The sequence below is a fragment of the Bombus pascuorum genome, chromosome 13 (genome assembly GCF_905332965.1).
Source record: "Bombus pascuorum chromosome 13, iyBomPasc1.1, whole genome shotgun sequence".
Classification (NCBI taxonomy): domain Eukaryota; kingdom Metazoa; phylum Arthropoda; class Insecta; order Hymenoptera; family Apidae; genus Bombus; species Bombus pascuorum.
The window spans coordinates 5823753-5842061 of record NC_083500.1 but is presented as its reverse complement, the minus strand read 5'-3'; the positions used below and the strand labels follow the sequence as shown (position 1 = coordinate 5842061).

General features: G+C 28.5%; 6 protein-coding genes across 9 annotated transcripts; 4 read left to right on the top strand and 2 right to left on the bottom strand.

Annotated features, from left to right (window-relative positions):
* Window positions 1-127: 127 nt before the first annotated feature.
* On the bottom strand, window positions 128-5551 carry LOC132913544 (congested-like trachea protein). The gene is made up of 5 exons (XM_060971961.1): window positions 5315-5551; window positions 4199-4313; window positions 3776-4090; window positions 666-839; window positions 128-552 (listed from the first exon to the last, which is right to left on the bottom strand). Exons 1-5 carry the CDS (start codon window positions 5411-5413, stop codon window positions 365-367), a joined length of 891 nt encoding a protein of 296 aa, XP_060827944.1. The 5' UTR covers window positions 5414-5551; the 3' UTR covers window positions 128-364.
* On the top strand, window positions 419-3706 carry LOC132913542 (insulin-like growth factor-binding protein complex acid labile subunit). 2 transcript variants are annotated; one of them, XM_060971958.1, is made up of 6 exons: window positions 879-1252; window positions 1423-1554; window positions 1610-1747; window positions 1813-2636; window positions 2707-3256; window positions 3330-3706. In XM_060971958.1, exons 1-6 carry the CDS (start codon window positions 1217-1219, stop codon window positions 3501-3503), a joined length of 1854 nt encoding a protein of 617 aa, XP_060827941.1. In that variant the 5' UTR covers window positions 879-1216; the 3' UTR covers window positions 3504-3706. The 2 variants fall into 2 exon arrangements, with proteins under 2 accessions (XP_060827942.1, XP_060827941.1); XM_060971959.1 differs by lacking the exon at window positions 879-1252 and adding an exon at window positions 419-535 and having other exon boundaries at window positions 1423-1747.
* A 412-nt stretch (window positions 5552-5963) lies between the features above and the next one.
* LOC132913543 (5'-AMP-activated protein kinase catalytic subunit alpha-2) lies at window positions 5964-8999 on the top strand. Its single transcript, XM_060971960.1, has 10 exons — window positions 5964-6159; window positions 6548-6661; window positions 6772-6913; window positions 6985-7223; window positions 7311-7517; window positions 7585-7690; window positions 7796-8130; window positions 8237-8400; window positions 8467-8626; window positions 8708-8999. The coding sequence occupies exons 2-10, from the start codon at window positions 6559-6561 to the stop codon at window positions 8797-8799; spliced, it is 1548 nt and encodes a 515-aa protein (XP_060827943.1). The 5' UTR covers window positions 5964-6159; window positions 6548-6558; the 3' UTR covers window positions 8800-8999.
* A 205-nt stretch (window positions 9000-9204) lies between these two features.
* Window positions 9205-12372, top strand: LOC132913545 (adapter molecule Crk). Of its 3 annotated transcripts, none has more exons than XM_060971962.1 (4): window positions 9205-9488; window positions 9760-9940; window positions 10332-10687; window positions 10864-12372. In XM_060971962.1, the coding sequence occupies exons 2-4, from the start codon at window positions 9906-9908 to the stop codon at window positions 11328-11330; spliced, it is 858 nt and encodes a 285-aa protein (XP_060827945.1). In that variant the 5' UTR covers window positions 9205-9488; window positions 9760-9905; the 3' UTR covers window positions 11331-12372. The 3 variants fall into 3 exon arrangements, with proteins under 3 accessions (XP_060827945.1, XP_060827948.1, XP_060827947.1); XM_060971965.1 differs by having other exon boundaries at window positions 9205-9591; XM_060971964.1 differs by lacking the exon at window positions 9205-9488 and adding an exon at window positions 9521-9643.
* A 1145-nt stretch (window positions 12373-13517) lies between these two features.
* Window positions 13518-17447, top strand: LOC132913541 (E3 ubiquitin-protein ligase UHRF1-like). The gene is made up of 8 exons (XM_060971957.1): window positions 13518-13776; window positions 14059-14660; window positions 14737-15091; window positions 15161-15340; window positions 15419-15575; window positions 15637-15835; window positions 15909-16337; window positions 16410-17447. The coding sequence occupies exons 1-8, from the start codon at window positions 13693-13695 to the stop codon at window positions 16627-16629; spliced, it is 2226 nt and encodes a 741-aa protein (XP_060827940.1). The 5' UTR covers window positions 13518-13692; the 3' UTR covers window positions 16630-17447.
* LOC132913547 (protein CutA homolog) lies at window positions 16971-18251 on the bottom strand. The gene is made up of 6 exons (XM_060971969.1): window positions 18012-18251; window positions 17869-17928; window positions 17739-17784; window positions 17621-17670; window positions 17506-17548; window positions 16971-17422 (listed from the first exon to the last, which is right to left on the bottom strand). The coding sequence occupies exons 1-6, from the start codon at window positions 18173-18175 to the stop codon at window positions 17348-17350; spliced, it is 438 nt and encodes a 145-aa protein (XP_060827952.1). The 5' UTR covers window positions 18176-18251; the 3' UTR covers window positions 16971-17347.
* Between the last annotated feature and the right edge of the window lie 58 nt (window positions 18252-18309).

The following is an 18309-nucleotide window of genomic DNA, read 5'->3' as shown; positions in this document are numbered from 1 at the left end:
TTTAAGATGTAAATAGATGGAAAAGGAAATGATCAAAATTAAAATTATATTATAATATTATAATATATTATTATAATATTTAAAAATTACAAAATAAAAATTCAACAATATAAAAAGATGACGAAGATTATTACACATTGTGTATAAGCTATATTTAAAAAATAACTTATATAATAGTATTAATGACTAAGATAAAATAGATTAACAGTTCATTGCAAATTCATCATAAAATCATTAAGTGAGTGCTATTATAAAAAAATATATTATTGTATCTTTGATTAAAGATAGAATACTTCACGAATATATTATCAATTTAACATATAACTAGTGGTAGGAATACTACCTCCAGATATACAATTTTAAATTATGCATTAGGTAGTAGCCAGTTCAAGAACTTTATAGCAACTTCAAACCCAAGGAAACATGCTGCATTTGCCGGAAATGCACGAAGCATCACTGGTACACATCCTTTATACAATGCTTTTGGTCCCTCTTCTTTCATTAAAACTACGAACACGTCCCGAATTCCGTTTTTGTAAGTACCATCTGGCGCTAAATACGATAAGTAAAACTTCAATCAATATTTTCCATAATTTGTTATTAATCAGATTTGTGAACATTACTTAGAATTTAATAATAAATTGTAATAAATTTATAATAAATACCACTTTGTAAACGACTTTTTAATACATCAGGTGGCATTCCAACAATCCAATTTGCTATACCAGCAAAACCACCAGCAAAAATTGTTTGTAATATTCCTGTTTTGCCATCTTCAGAGGACATCCACTTTTTGAGACACTCATATGTCATAAAATACATTCCACTAGCAGGAACATCTAAATGTTTAATTTAAAAAATGATTAATAAGATATACAAATTACCTGTATAGAAGACTTTATAAGATAAAAGCTTACAGATTTAGACAATATTTACATGTAAACAAGTAATAAATATATTATAAAAGATATTCATGAGATTGAAAGAAGATCAAGTTTCACCTGAATGTATATAATTAAAGCATTATGTGGAAACGTTATTTATAATTATAAGGCAAGAATAGTGTGTGTAGGTTGCTAGATAGGAAGCATCCTGTTTGATAGGGCTCATCAAGGCAGATAGATAACAATTAACAAAATTCAGTTTCCTTCAAACCAGCGTACCATCATTGGTTTTAAGATCTGCTTTTCTTCAACACTCAAATTTTATTCTAATTATGATGGTTATTCTAATACTTGTCCTCACTTTGCTGGTACATAATTCTTTTCTTTATTTAATATGAAGAAGTGGCAGAGAAAAAGATTATTTTTCTCATAATATTTTTAAATTTAGTAATTTCTCATTGTAACATAGAGATTTTTAAGAGTGACTTTGCATGTATATTTAGCTGAATGATAAATTAATAAATAAATGTATGTTTAGAATGAGTGCTTTGGACAAATAATCGATATTGGTGATGTTTGGGAGGTAAAATGTCCACCAGGCTGTTCTTGTGAGGTACAGAAATTTATTGATTTACCTTTGCATCGATGGATCAAAACGAGTCAAGATCAGGTATGAAAATTAGCTATCTTTCTTTTTGACATTTAATAATCTTTTTTCTCAATAGAACTTGACTAACGAATGCAATTTCGAATTTGGATTGAACATGGACCACTCTATGATACCCGAATTTTTAAATGTTGCAATTTGTGCTGTTGCCGAAGATTATGAAGAACTATTGGATAAACTCCCATCAGACATTCAGGTTGGTGTTACAGAATTGAACAGCATAATTTTTTGCTATTCGAAAATAACGTATCTTTGTCTTAGGTGTTTACAATTCTTGAATCTGGTATGGGAAACTTTGAGATTCTTCTACAGTCTACAACATTTCAACGTTTTACAGATTTAATATCTTTAGACATTCAAGGAATAGATTATGAATCTGTAAAAAAAAGCTCGAATGTTGAACAAGGAAAACAAGGAGGAATTGTTTTATCAGTTGATTCATTGTATCCATTAGGATTAAATCTCCTTTACCTAAATTTAGAACGAGTCAGATTGACAAGCCTGAGTCCAATGAAAAGAAACAAAGCTAATCTTGTGATTAAACCAATGAATACAGTTACCAATGATGAAAATAATAATAAACAATTACTAAATAACATCAGCCAAAGTACAGGACACAGATTGATATTTTTAAGTCAACAAAATAGTGGAGAAAGTGATGACAAGGAAATACTTCCTTATGATGTGTACAAACAAGAAATGGAAGGTTATCAAGAAACTGTTGGACTTTTTACTGGTTTAGGAGCTTTAACTCACTTAAGAGTTTATGATTGTGATTTAAAAGATATAACATGGCATATGTTTGATGGTTTGAATAACCTCGTTCATCTCTCACTAGAAAAAAATAGTTTGAAGTTCATTCCAGAATTTTGTTTTTATGGCACCCCAAATTTAAAAGTATTGTCACTTGCAAGTAATCAATTGTTAACACTTAAGAGTGTAGATTTAGCTGGTTTATTGATGCTAGAAGATCTTGATTTAAGAGGGAATAATCTAACTTTTTTATCAGAACTATCTTTTCCTCCTTTCCCAATGTTGAAGATTGCAGATTTTCGGAAGAATCCTTTGGATTCTATATTCCCAAGGTATTTTAATTACATACATATTTTTATGATAATAAGATGTGAAATTAACATAAATGTCTTCTGATTTCAGTACTTTTGAAATCATGAATACAACATTAGAACTTTATTTGGGAGGTGAAGATTCAAAATTATATCTACAAAAAAATTCTTTCTTAGGATTATGTCGGCTTCAAGCCTTATATCTGTATAATTTAGAAATACCAATGTTGGAGCGTTTTGTATTTCAAGGAATGCCAGAGCTATTAAAATTAAGGGCTCGCGGAAATATTTCAAGTATCGATCTTGATGCTTTTGTGGATTTAATTAAATTAGTAGATCTTGATTTAAGTTCTTGTCATATTCGTAAAATATCTATGGATGCATTTTATGGTTTGCAAAATGTTAAACGTATAGATCTATCAAATAATGAATTAGAATACATTCCACCTGGTTTATTTGGAGTGCAACAACAGAAGCAACTTAAAGAAATTATCCTTTCAAAGAATAAGCTGACATCACTACCTATAGACTTTTTCAAAATGCTTCGGATTCCAAATAAACCACCACAATTTTCAATTGTAAGATTAGATAGCAATCCATGGGATTGTACTTGTTCGATGATTACATGGAATCCTTACTTGGTAAGTATAAGGAAGCTATTGTTTGAAGCTATTTTTAACCATACAATAATTATAATTTGATTGAAAAAAAAAGGTAAACAGGTTACGAGAAATAGCACCAAGATGCTCAACTCCCAAGAAGCTGAAAAATTGGGGAGTTTTTCATGCATTACGTAAAGGTGGTTTACAATGTAGAACCTTGAGGAGAAAGTATTTAAAAAAGTCTACGTTGGGAAGAAATAATTATGAAGATAATATCATCAGTTAGCTAATATATGTTTTTAATTTACAATTAATATATGTGTATAAAAAACAAGGAACAAAATTAGACAGTTTAATTTTTTGTCTTTATAAGATAATTCTGCTTTCTAAATTTATCATTTATAGTTGTATAATAACACTGTGTATAGATATAAGCTAGATATATAAGACTTAAGGAAATTCACAATAAAAAAGAGTAGCAATTGACAATTTCATAGTCTCTATATTTAAATTATTATAAAAATTATATAAAAAAAAAACATTTTTAATATTACATACCTCTTAGAAGAGTAGCACAGGTACCTTTAAAAATATTTGTAATTCCTCCGTTCTTATAAAGTTGCTTTGTACAATCAATAGGGCCATTATATCTGGGTTTTGCATCACCCTGTTGGATTTGTAAAAGACATTTTATTCTTTCACCAGGAGCCATTATAACAGTGGTAAAGATGCCACTAAAAGCACCAGCATAGAATAGTTGCAAAGAGGACAGTTCAACATTGTCAGATCTCTTTATCAATTGCTTGCCAAGTCCATATCCATAAAAACTTATGGCAAATATTGGAGCTACACCACATAAAGGTGCACCCATACCTAAAAGAAAAATATTGTAGATAATCTAATGAGCAAATATTTTTTAATAAGAAGAAAGAATTAATAGGATATACTTATACATGTTTAAGGTACAAACTATCTACCAACCCTTATATAGTCCACGTATTCCTTCTCTTGTGATTGTTTTCTTAGCACAATCAATTGTTCCATTATACAACACTGCTTCATTTGGACCTGGTAGAGGCATAGTTTGAAGGCGGACCTATTAACAATAATGTCTCTTCCAAACACTTACTTTGATATAGAATATTATTAACAAGAATTGAAAGGAAAAACAAAATAATGTCAGAACAAGCAATTTTAATAAACAGAAAGAATGTATGGAAAATATTAATCTATTAATTATTTATTTTTGCTATAATATAATCGAACCATAGACCTTTTCTTTTAATTTAATTATTTTTCATCATAATAAAAAAATTACAATAATTCCCATGGATCCTAATCTTTTTATTACATATGAAAATATTTTATGTTCTTATCAAAATATAAAATATTTAAAATAATGAACCACAATGATGATCATAGATAATAAAATTTAAAAGAATAAAAGGACAAAAAATAAAAAGGAGACAATAAAAAAGTAGATTCTTAAATAAGAAGTTATATACAAAATCTAATCAGCGCACATAGTGTTTTTTTTACCTAACATATCCATTATTAGGGCCAGTCCTCTTCAGAGAAAAACAGTTTATGCCTAAGTAGGATTTAATAATCCTACTTATAATTAGACTAGGTACAGCTGAAAAATTGGGGGATTATCTTTTACACTTAATTTTATAGAACAACTATTCTACCCCAAATTTCTATCTACGCTTTATTATATACAAAAATTTCTAAAAATGCATTTTATTCCAATTCTTTAATATTATAAAAAATATTAACAGATTAAAAATGATTTAAGAAGTTATATTTTCTACTTGAATGTTTCATATATCAAATTCTGTTACATTTCAACAATGAAAACAAATTTTTGTTTTATTTGTACAAATTATAAAATTTGTACTGCTTTGTTTATAAACATATTTATTATTATAATTTGTTATTGTTTATAAACATTGTTGTTGTTATATAAATAACTCATTAAGTTGTAACAGGATTTTTGAGAATTAAAAACAGCATTTTAATCATATACAGATCATACATTAGAATTCCTTGTTACTTAATAGAACATATTTTTTATATTAATTAATATAACCTTACTTTTATCGTGTCTAGGGGATGACCCACCACGATGGTGCATATTCCGCCGAATCCTCCACTTAGAAAATATTTAAGAAGGCTTATTTCTTTTTCTGACATTTTAATGGTAACGTGATTGGTAAATTTTACTTCCAAATAAAATAAAGAGTACAAAGATCAATATTATCTCTTAGGCGGTTCTAAAACCCAACTTCGAGTCTTGCTAAAAAGAGGAACATGATGTTCGAATAAAGTAAGAGCATTAATTAACATATTAATCCCTAAAATTGACAACTATAATTGCATAAACAATAATTATTCTCAATAATGACTATCTCTATTAAAGTAAATATTAACTTTTATTTTCGATAAATTAATTATAAAATAAAAAAAGAAATATAAAATTAAAGTTTAAAAATAAATGAAATTGAAATGATCTTTTGGTATAATTAAAAGATTAGGAAATATATTTAAAAAATTGTATAACGTTATTTATATGTATATTAAAAAATTGAAGTTTAAAAATGAATCAAATTAAAACATCTTTTATGTGATTAAACAATTGGGTAATAAATTTAAAAAATTATATAATATACTCTATGTATTTCGTATAATAGATGTGAAAAGAAATTTTATATATGCCGCCAGATTAATTCGTGATAGCACTATATACGTATACTTATTGAACATAAGATATTTTAGCATTATGAAGGTTCAACTTTCCTATGAATTGAAAATATCAATATAAAATTTATCACTAGCTTTCTAATCTTTGAATTTTGTGATAAATGATTTAACATATCCTGTTAAATGTCTGTGTAGTGGTATCTTCGAAATAATGTGTCAGAACATGTAAATAATATCAGGTGATTGACGTTAATCATCTAGTTTATAATATTTATGACAGAGTTTATTTTATTATTTTACGTATTTTTATCTTTATATTTTTCAATGTAGCTATTTTATTCCTATCACATCTTAATGCTGGTGATTTAGCATTCTATTTGACCTTGCATTAAAAGTTAAACAATTTCTTGGATTTGTGTAATGTAAATAAGCAATTGTAATAAAGTGCCATTAATTATCGGCATTTTAACTTCATTGTTTCTATATAAATTTATATATTTTTGAGCTGCAACTTATGATCATATTTTGCTTAAAGTTGTTGTCATTGTAAGAATTTACATTTAGTCTAACTAATCTAATTTCATTAACATTTTATTTTGTATTTGACTGGTTTGTTACATATTATAGAACTAATAACAATGTCTGAGAAAATTCCATCTAATCAACCACAGCCAATTGTTAAGATTGGCCATTACACACTTGGGCAAACATTAGGTGTTGGGACATTTGGTAAAGTAAAAAGTACGTAAATCTTCTGTACATAAACCTTTATTACTTTTATTGCTTTTATTACTTTTTATATTAAGTAATACCACAGCATATAAAATGCTTATAATTTATCTTTTTCATAGTTGGAGAACATGTCTTAACAAAACATAAGGTTGCTGTGAAAATTTTGAATCGTCAGAAAATCAAAAGTTTAGATGTGGTTGGAAAGATTAGAAGAGAGATACAAAATCTGAAACTTTTCAGACATCCTCACATTATTAAATTGTAAGTAATAGTAGCATGCTTCATAAAATATTAGTTAATATAGAATATATCAATTTTTTGTTACAATTTAGATATCAGGTTATAAGCTCACCCACCGATATATTTATGATAATGGAATATGTATCAGGTGGAGAATTGTTTGACTATATTGTAAAACATGGCAAACTAAAGGAATATGAGGCACGAAGATTCTTCCAACAGATTATTTCTGGTGTTGATTATTGTCACAGGCATATGATAGTTCATCGTGACTTAAAGCCAGAGAATCTATTGTTAGATCACAATCTACATGTAAAAATAGCAGATTTCGGTATTTGGATATAGTCGAGATCTTACTAACAAAGTTTATTGATTAAATTATATTATTCAAATCATCTAATAATTTATCAAATTATAGGTTTGTCAAACATGATGATGGATGGAGAATTTTTACGTACTTCTTGTGGTTCCCCTAACTATGCAGCACCAGAAGTAATTTCTGGTAAATTATATGCTGGTCCTGAAGTCGATATATGGTCTTGTGGAATAATACTTTATGCTTTACTTTGTGGCACTTTACCATTTGATGATGAACATGTACCGACACTTTTCCGTAAAATTAAATGTAAGTAATAACAATCTGTATAATCTGATTTTGATGATTCATATAAAATTACAAATATTTGTTTCAGCTGGAGTTTTTCCCATCCCAGAGTACCTGAATAAAAGTGTTGTAAGTCTTTTGTGTCACATGTTACAAGTGGATCCTATGAAAAGAGCAACCATTGAAGATATCAAGTATATTCAATTTTTATTATATGTATTATGCATTACTTATAAATTTAAAAATTTTAAACATTTCTTTGATACAGTTTGAAATAATTACAAATATTTTTAATTTAGAAAACACGAATGGTTCCAGAAGGATTTACCTTCATATTTATTCCCGTCGCCTGTTGAACAGGACGCTTCTGTAATTGATATAGACGCAGTAAACGAAGTTTGTGAAAAATTCAATGTGAAAGAAGCAGAAGTCCATTCTGCATTATTAGGTGGAGATCCTCATGATCAACTGGCAATTGCCTATCACTTAATAATAGATAATAAAAGAATCGCAGACGAGGCTGCTAAAGCAGAGTTAAAAGATTTCTACGTAGCTTCTAGTCCACCCCCTGTTGCTTTTAGCCCCAATGATACCAGTAGCAGTCCTTTGAGACCACATCCAGAAAGAATAGCACGTAAGAAGATAACTAATGCCGTATCTTTAGAATTTAAAAAATTTGTTATCGTTTTCATCATAGAGTTTATGAAAACGATATTTGATATACTTTTTGTACATCTCAGCATTTCGAGAAAGACAAAGTTCTCAAGGAAGTACATCGTCCTCGATGCAAGGTGCTCGTGGTACGCCAGTAAAACGGGCTAAATGGCATTTAGGAATCCGTTCACAATCTAAACCGAACGACATTATGAATGAAGTCTATCGAGCTATGAAAGCTCTTAATTTCGTGAGATTTTTCTTATAAACTATAAAATAACAAATTTGATATGTATAATAATTTAAATATTTTTAGGAATGGAAAATCATAAATGCTTACAGCGTTAGAGTACGCCAAAAGAGTGAATTAACAGATAGATATAGTAAGATGTCGTTACAACTTTATCAAGTTGATTACAAAAGTTATTTATTGGATTTTAAGTCTTTATCAAATGAAGAAGAAGATATTGGACGAGGTGAAGAATTTGAGTTAACGCTGATAATTTTTAATTGATGATTTATCTCAATATATTTTATTGTAAATATAACTATTTTAGATCCTACACTTCCACCACCTCAGGCGACAGGTCATCATACAATGGAATTCTTCGAAATGTGCGCAGCATTAATCACGCAGTTAGCTCGATAAATTTGCTGCATAATATGAGTCATTTTTCAGAATTATGTTAATGCGTTTTACTTCTCGTTGTACTTTACACAACGTGTATCAGTGCAGTTCATAGGATAAAGGGAACATTTAGGAAAGAATATTTTAGGAAAATAATATCAGTTTCATAAAAAAATTGAATGCAAGGAGGGGAAGAGTGTAATAAATCTGTAGAAAATCAAGTAATATTTCTTTAAACCTAACCATTTTAATATTCTGTAAAAAAAAAAATCAAAGAAAAAGTGATATTTTTATTTTTAAAAATGTATCGATATCTTTGTACATATTATTGGTAAATTGGAAGAAACAAAATACATATATATATTTTTTTTAAACGGAAGATTTTAGTTCCTCCATTGGGACGACAGAAAGCGCTAGGGACGAGTTTCTCAAGATTCTCGGAAGTTCCCACTCTACTCGCCGTATACTCACAATCCAAGAAACTTCGGCCTGATCATTATTATTTCTGTTTTCATGTCACAGATTTAAGTGGAATATGCTGTTTGTAGCGTTAAAGAAGGTGCAAATTCGAAATATTATTCGTCTGCTATTGGTTCGCGCATGAAAGGAAGTTGCTCTTTTGCGCAATCTCAGTAGACAAATTGGGCAAAAAAAGTACCACTGACGATATTCGACGTGAGGTGAAGCCTAAGAACACGAAATTAGAAGAAGTAAGGGTTTTACTTCAAACATGTTTGCAGTTGTTGAAACAGATACACAACTTCACGCGAGACCCATTGACAAGTGATTCTATTACTCGAGTCCATCGGCGAGGTCAAGAACGAAAGTTTTTTAAATATATTATAATATATCGTATATGTTATATGTAGGGACGAACTTAAAGAATGTTCTTTTGATTTAGAAAAATGGCTTTTTAAACACGCTGCATTGAGAGAGCCTAATGTTTGAAAACACTCTAAGAACAATGTTTTTATATTGCAGGATTTATAGTGAAAGAGAGAAGGAGGACTTGGGGACCTGTATTCGGAGGACTTGAACCCGGGCCTCCTCCGACTCGGACAGGGGCGCTTTTCGTTGCGCCATCAAGGCCCTATTGCTGGAATTAATACCGATTACTTGCTAAAACAATGGCTGCTGCTTTCAATCAATATGACAAGTACAGGTAAATAAAGAAATGATTTTGGTCTTGCTGTTATGCGTCATGAAATCAATTGACGTCGCCTAATAATGTAATAAAAATGATGTTGCATCGAAGATTAACCTTTGAAGTTTTATTTAACTGATGTTGAACAAATTTGTAATAACCTCTTATGAAAATTATATTATAAATAATTCGATGTATTTAAGATAAGCGAATGTTATTTAAAGTAATATTTGTATTTTTTAATATTTTGGTTGTTGATATGTATATTGTGTTGTATTCTTATTTACTAATATGTATATATATGCTTGTTTTTATAAATTTATGATACTTGATATGCAGAACCTTAAATTTGAATTTTTTTATTGATATTTTATTATTAATTATATTTTTATTGTTGTGTCCTTTTTAGTTGGTATTTTGGTGCAATGTCACGACAAGATGCCTCGGATTTACTCATGGGTGAAAAAGTAGGCGGCGTATTCTTAGTACGTGACAGCACTTCGATACATGGAGATTTTGTTCTATGTGTACGAGAAGACAACAAGGTTAGCCATTATATTATAAATAAAATTCAGCAGGGTGATCAAATACGTTATCGGATCGGAGATCAAACGTTTCCTGATATTCCCAACCTTTTGGCTTTTTACAAATTACATTATTTGGATACAACACCACTGATCAGGCCTGCATCTAAAAAGACACAGAGGGTAATAGCAAAATATGATTTTGAAGGCAATGATCCTGATGATTTACCTTTTAGGAAAGGTTTGTAGGCTTTAATTTTTATTTTAAATATTTTAAGTATTACTTTGAAAATGGCTGGTTAACTACAATGTCTTTTATATTTTTAGTTGATTGCAATTAATAATTTGATTAAGCAATGTGATTTTCAAAATTGTAAGTTTTTATATTTTGTATAAATTTAATAATGTTATTTTTAGGAGAAATTCTTACAATTATATCAAAAGATGAAGAACAATGGTGGACTGCTAGAAATAGCCTTGGTCAAACTGGTTCAGTTCCAGTACCATATGTTCAGAAGTATGAAGAAGACAATCACTCTGTGATTGAGAATAATTCATGCCCAGAAAGTGGCGGAAGTTCAACTACAAATTCTAATTCGGTTTCTGCTTGTCAAATGTCTTATCCAGAAAGTGGACAAGGGACCACCCGCAGATCAAATATTCAAAGAACATTGCCTGCTTTTGCAAAAGTGAAACAAGCAAGGGTACCAAATGCATATGATAAAACTGCTTTAAAATTAGAAGTTGGAGATGTGATAAAAGTAACAAAGACTAATATAAATGGTCAGTGGGAAGGTGAATTGCATGGCAAGGTTGGCCATTTTCCATTCACACATGTTGAGTTTGTAGATAATGAGACTGGAGAAGACAATCAGGAAATTTAATGGAAGTCTTCCAGGTGTGATGAATAAAAAAAGTTGACTTGGAAAGTTCTATGTTGGCAGTTTAAGTTTACATTAGCAGCTATTCTGTGTACTGGTACATGAAATCAGTCTATTTTAAAATTCTGTATACAGTTTGTAACTTCAAACATAACGTAAATTTTGTGACGTTTTTATTAATTGTTAATTATATAATACTTTAAATACACAAAATTTATATGAATATTTTTATAAATCGTTTAACTTTTCTAGTCATAAAATAATAAATAATCATGTACGATTACTGATTAATATCGATTCAAAAGTTATAAAAACATTCTTTTCATTTAAGTTTTGTACCGGTACATACATATTATGCTGCTTAGCCATAGGTTGTGCCACAGACGGAGCAACATTTTCTACTAGAATATTCTATTTAATGATGGAGCTGTTAACCATATTACAATTGTAATTATACATAAATTACGCTAATTATATATTACTATGTAATTATATAAATTCTAATTGATTAGTAACTCTTTTAAGAGAGCAGAAACTGTGAATTTACGTTTATACATGAATGGTATTATATTGTCATGATTGTAAGTTATGCAATTACTTGTTAATATGTAATTATACAAATTGCAAGAACATTTAGTTTTGTAAAAATAGTAGCAAGTTAAAGTTCCGCTTTACGCTATATATACATATACATATTAGTTTTATCGTAACAACAGTCATATATGAGTTCTTGTAAATTATATATTAATATATATAAGTGAAATATGTCCTGAATTTTTGTAAGACTAATAATTTCCTGAACTTATTCGAAAAAATTTTGTTCAATTTTAGAAATTAGTATAGAAATATAGTTACGTATGTATAAATACATTTTAATATATATTTACATATTATATTATATTTGTAAAAATTGTAATTTTATCGTAACTTCAATCGTTTTCCGATATTTTTATATGAGAAAAAACTGGCAACTTTAGAGTTCTGCTCACAATGATGCGTATTAACCGTGTAATTAATAAATTAATTAAATAAATATAATTAATTAAATATATTATGTGTAAGTTGTATGTATGTTATGTATAGTTGTGTGAGAACAGGATTGCAACTTTCTGTATTTTCAGAGATACAATTTGCAATTGGAATTGTTTCTTTTTTATGAGTCCGAAAAGATACTTTCATTTTAAATCTTTACTAATGAAGATTTAGTAATTAAGATAGTACAAAAATTGTATAATTTGTATACACCTCTCAGTGTTTATAATTATATCGTATTTTCTAAAAAATCTAATTTGGATTAGAAATTTTATTTACACATTGAAAGCTTGATATTAATATGTAGTTATATATATTTCTTTACCTATAACAATTTTTTATCAAATTGATCACCATTGTATATGAATTGTACATGGAACTTTCTAGGTATACATTTGAAAAGTTATTTTCAGAATTAGAAATGTGGCTAATTTACCAGTTCCTAAATAATTACAAATTATTAATTTTCAATTTAACCCGTTTTTTGGTTTTTCATTTTTTCATAAGATGTACAATTCATTAAATTTCACATAAATAATACTATTTCAAATTGTTAACAATCTATTGCACGGAAAGTGTACATATTTCAATTAGCTTCATCAATAGATGTGAATAACGGAGGGATTAAAATACACTTGTTCATATAATTGCATGCATATTGATAAAGTAAGCATTAAGATCGTGAAAATTTTTACACACATATTTGTAACATTTTTATATAATATATATTTTAATTTTTAAAATATGTAGAAACTAAGAGTACAATAAATAAAAAATTAAAAAATAAGTGTTTGTATAGATTTATTATGTTAAATATATATTGGACAATTTAATTAATTTTTTTACATATTTCTATTATAGATATTCAACGGTATTCATTTTAAATCTATTTATTACTATCTTAATATGATACATAATATTATTTAAGATTTAGAATTCACAAAATAAAATATAAACAAATATAATAAAATTTGTTACAAGTGAACGATAAATTTTATAAAAGCAAATTGTCTGATTGGTTCATTTTTATGTTTTAATGGAAATGACCAATGACAACGACGTATATACCTGAATGTTTTTGCTTTCTCGATCTATCTCTTTCCCGCCATATATACCCACGGTCTGTTCCCGCCAAATTTCTCAGTAGTAAATGCCAACAAGTGCTGAAGTCACTTACGCCTGATGACAGTCACTGTTGGTTTATTTGCACTTCTATGAGTGTTAATGAAGTGAATTACATTTTTTGGTTTTGCACACGTTGATCGTTGTGTTAAAGAACTAGACACAGAATAACGCACTTTTTGAACATTTTTGACTGAATAAACATATTAAAATGTACGTTAAAGTGAGAACAATGGATGGTAAACAGGAGACAATATTAACCATCTCCAAATTGACGGAAGTGGAAGAGTTTAAGGTAAAATAAATGTAGTATAGGAAGTACTAATTTCAGATAAAAAATACAATTCTTTTATCTTTCGTGAAACTTGTAATTTTATCTCTAATATTCACACTTAATGCTGAAATTCTTGGAGTAAAAAAATCTGACTTCATTAAATATTCCATTATTTTATTAAAAACATTTATTTAATAATAATAATGTGTGAATAAAAAGAAATTATCTATTTGGAGTATAGCATTTGTTTACTTGTTTAATAACATTTTGTAAAAACTCATTTATAAAAATATTATTTTGCAGCGTAAGATTGAAAAGGAATTGAATATAAAAGTGGATTTACAACGATTATTCTTCCGTGGGAAACAATTAGAAAATGGTTATAAGCTATATGATTATAATGTTAATTTGAATGATGTAATTCAATTAATGGTTAAAATACAAATTAATGAAGTAGAAAGTCAAGCTACTTCGAGTACTAAAGTTACTTCTAGTTCTATTATTAAAGAAGAAATTGTAGATAATTCTAGCAAAGAAGAAAAGTTGTCTGAAGCAGAAAGTTTATATTATAAGGTTGGAGATGCGGTAGATTGTCTTGACCAAACTTATGGAGCTTGGTTTGAGGCAATAATATTAAAAATCTTTAAAAGAGATGATAATATTATTTATAATATGCAGTGGGAATTTGATGATAAAGCTCCAGCTTTCAATGTACCTGAGTCATCAGTAAGACCACGTGCAAGGCGTTTATTAAAATTTAATAGCTTAGAAATAGGTCAAAAGGTGATGATCAATCACAACGTTGATGATCCCAAAGTAACAGGATTATGGTATGATTTTACAATATTGAAAATAGATAAAAAGAAGAGGGTACAAGAACTTATTGGGATATTGCATATTGGCAAGTAAGTATTGTATAATTCAAATATTCAGTTTAAGTTGGTATAATGTATGATTAAAATATGTGTGTCAATTAAATAGGGATCAACCACTTGAGAATCGGAAAGTGAATCCTAAAGGAGAGATTTTTGCCATAGAAGAACCAAAATTTCTTAAAGACAGAAGTCCTGAAGATGAACAACATATGGTCAGTAGTGGTAAACGAAGACGTATACAAGCTTATTGTGATGCATGTTTGGACAATCCTAACAAGGAATGCAGAGAATGTGGTTGTAGAGTCTGTGCTGGGAAAGAAGATGAACACAATCTTCTCTTATGCGATGAGTGTAATTCCGCATATCACTTAAGCTGTTTGAATCCTCCATTAACATCTATACCTGAAGAAGATTACTGGTATTGCCCAGAATGTAAAAATGATGAAAATGAAATTGTGAAGGTTAATTACCACTTAATAATACTTTATTTTGTAATATTTATAAAATTTATAAATCATTATTTTTTAAAGGCAGGTGATAAACTTAAACAAACGAAAAAAAAAACGAATGAAAATAATAGTAATAAGAGAGATTGGGGTAAAGGAATGGCATGTGTAGGAAGGACAAAAGAATGCAGTATAGTGCCACCCAATCATCGTGGACCTATTCCAGGGGTAGAAGTTGGAATGTGTTGGATGTACAGAGTACAGGTAATTAAAATCTTTAAATAATCTTTAATTTTAATAACTTTTGCATATATAAATAAATCAAGGATATGTAAATGATAGGTGTCTGAAGTTGGAGTGCATAGACCACATATAGCTGGAATTCATGGGAGAGAAACAGATTGTGCATATTCTATCGTATTATCTGGAGGTTACGAGGATGATATTGATAGAGGTGATGAGTTTATTTATACCGGCTCTGGAGGCAGGGACCTATCAGGTAGAATATTTAATTATAAATAAATTTGTTATGACTCAATTAATGTGTTATATTTATAAAGGAAATAAAAGAACAGCTGAACAAAGTTGCGATCAGATGTTGACTCGAATGAATAAAGCATTGGCTCTAAATTGTAATGCAAAGCTCAATGCGACAGCTGGCGCTACAGCTGAAGATTGGAGAGGTGGTATACCTGTAAGAGTTGTTAGAAATTTCAAACTCGCTAAACATAGCAAATATGCACCAAAAGAGGGCAACAGGTATAATAATAATCATTATTGTTATTTTTATATGTTCTAATATTTAGTTTTTACAAAAATATTTTTATTTTAGGTATGATGGTATATATAAGGTAGTAAAGTATTATCCAGATACAGGCAAAAGCGGATTTCGCGTATGGAGATATTTATTAAGGAGAGATGATCCAGCAGCTGCACCATGGACAAAAGAGGGTAAAGCACGTATAGAGGCTCTTGGTTTAAAACCAATGTATCCAGATGGATACTTGGAAGCAATGGCAAAAAATAAAATAAATAAAACTAATAAGACAAATAAAAAGCGAAATATACTAATGGAAGAAGAAAATTCTACCTCTTCAAAAAGAGAACCACCAAAGAAGAAAAAGAAACTTGAGAGTTATGAATTAGAAAGTGAAGTAGTGAAACATATTGAAGAAGATCAAGCAAATATAAAATTGTGGGATGAATGTCGTAAAGCTTTACCAGATGGTAAAACTGCATTTTTACAACAAGTTTCAGAAAGGTATGTTACTCATCAAGTTTTTAATAAATATATTTGTTATATTTTCAAATTTTTATAATTTTTAAATTGCAGATTCACATGTCCCTGTTGCTTGGAACTTGTTTATAATCCTGTCACGATTCCGTGCACGCATAGTATTTGCCTTAATTGTTTAAAACGTACTTTTTCGTCGGGTGTCCAATATTGCCCGTCATGTCGTCATTTATTAGACAAAAATTATAAAATGGAAGTTAATCAATGTCTATCATCTGCTCTGTTATCGCTTTATCCAGGATATGAGGGTGGCAGATAACATTAATTTTTAGTAAAATAATACTTATATCTCAAATACGAATTCACACACACACCTAGACTCCATTAAATAATATTTTTAGATACAATTTATGGTTCACAAATAAAATGTATTAGTAATTTTGTTATAATACATACTTATAGGGTGGATAACACATTCTGATAGTATAAAAAATTTTGTTGGTATACAAAATTTGTTGCCATGGTCCACTACAATAACAATTAATTTTATTATTACAATATTTGCATTAATAAATTGACTGACAATACTAATAAGATAATAAAAAGAGTGAATTTTCTTTCAGAAAGAGAGAAACATACAAGAAATCAAAATATACATAGTTATTGTAGTACTTATTTTTATATTGATTTTTGATTTGTACAGTTTCAAGTTTTATATTTGTATGTAGTATAAGATTTATACAATTGACTATACACTATAAATGTTTGATCATTTATTTGTACATGTATACGCAACTATCGATGTGTTCAAATTTAAATCAGCTGTAATGGTTCTAGTTTGCATTTTTGTTAATTGTATTGTTTTTTCTAATTAGCATAACATAACTTTTCATGGTAGTGAAAAAAAAAATTCATGTTAAAAAAAATTCATGTTAAAAATTTATAAAAAAATTCATGTTATTTTATAACAAGGTAAATGTTTTTATTATATGTGACATTAGAATCCTTTTAAATATGGATATGGAAGGAAAGTTATTTTATTGCTCTCTTTGACTGATAGGTGGAACTATCTCGCTTATCCATTGGAGATATTTGTGACTTCCATTTTGAATCTATAATAAAACATAGTTCAACTTTCATCTGCATTATATTAGAGTGCATATCCTATGTTAAAATGTAATTAAACAATACTTACAGGTAATGAGATTACTTCACAAACTTCATATGGATGGTTCTCTCTGTTCAAAGCCAATTCAAAATTAATTTTCATTGTATGTATATAATTCAAAAACATTAAAATATGTACTTACATTACATATTTTGTTAGGGCATTTACAGTATCAGTCCTAGTTTTTATCATCTAAAATAAAGTATATAAAATGTGTATCAATAACTTTAACCTACTAACATTACTTTTTAGCATCTTACCAGTAGAAGTTCATTATCTTCATTAATTTCATTTTTCCATTCATATCTGTAATATATAAATAATATTTCTAAATGAAATTAAAATATTTTAGTCTGCATGCACAATGAATAGTACATACATTATACTTACACCGATGTAAGCCCTGGAATAATATTAACGCAAGCGGCTAATTTATTCTTCACTAAGCCACTGTAAATTAAGTATAGATTAATTAAAGTAATCATTTTTATTCTCTAGAGAATTAATTTTCAATAGGTTATATCGATCCTTACTGAGACAATTTTTTAGCGACTTCTTGTGTTGGAACTGTTACGTATGCAATAGAATGAACTCCAGCGAGATCGCTCATGTTTCTATAAGTAGTAGCAGTAACGCCTCTAGTGAAACAAAAGAGCGTAATTATTCCAAAAATCGGTTTGCACAATACAAGTGACATTTGTATCCAGTTTTCTTGGATCCGGCACTTTTTTCACTAACTTGAAGATTGCTTCAGAAGTACCAACTTAGCACACATTCTCGAATCGCTGTTTAAGATCGATTAATCAGTTTTCAGAAATAAATTATTTAAAA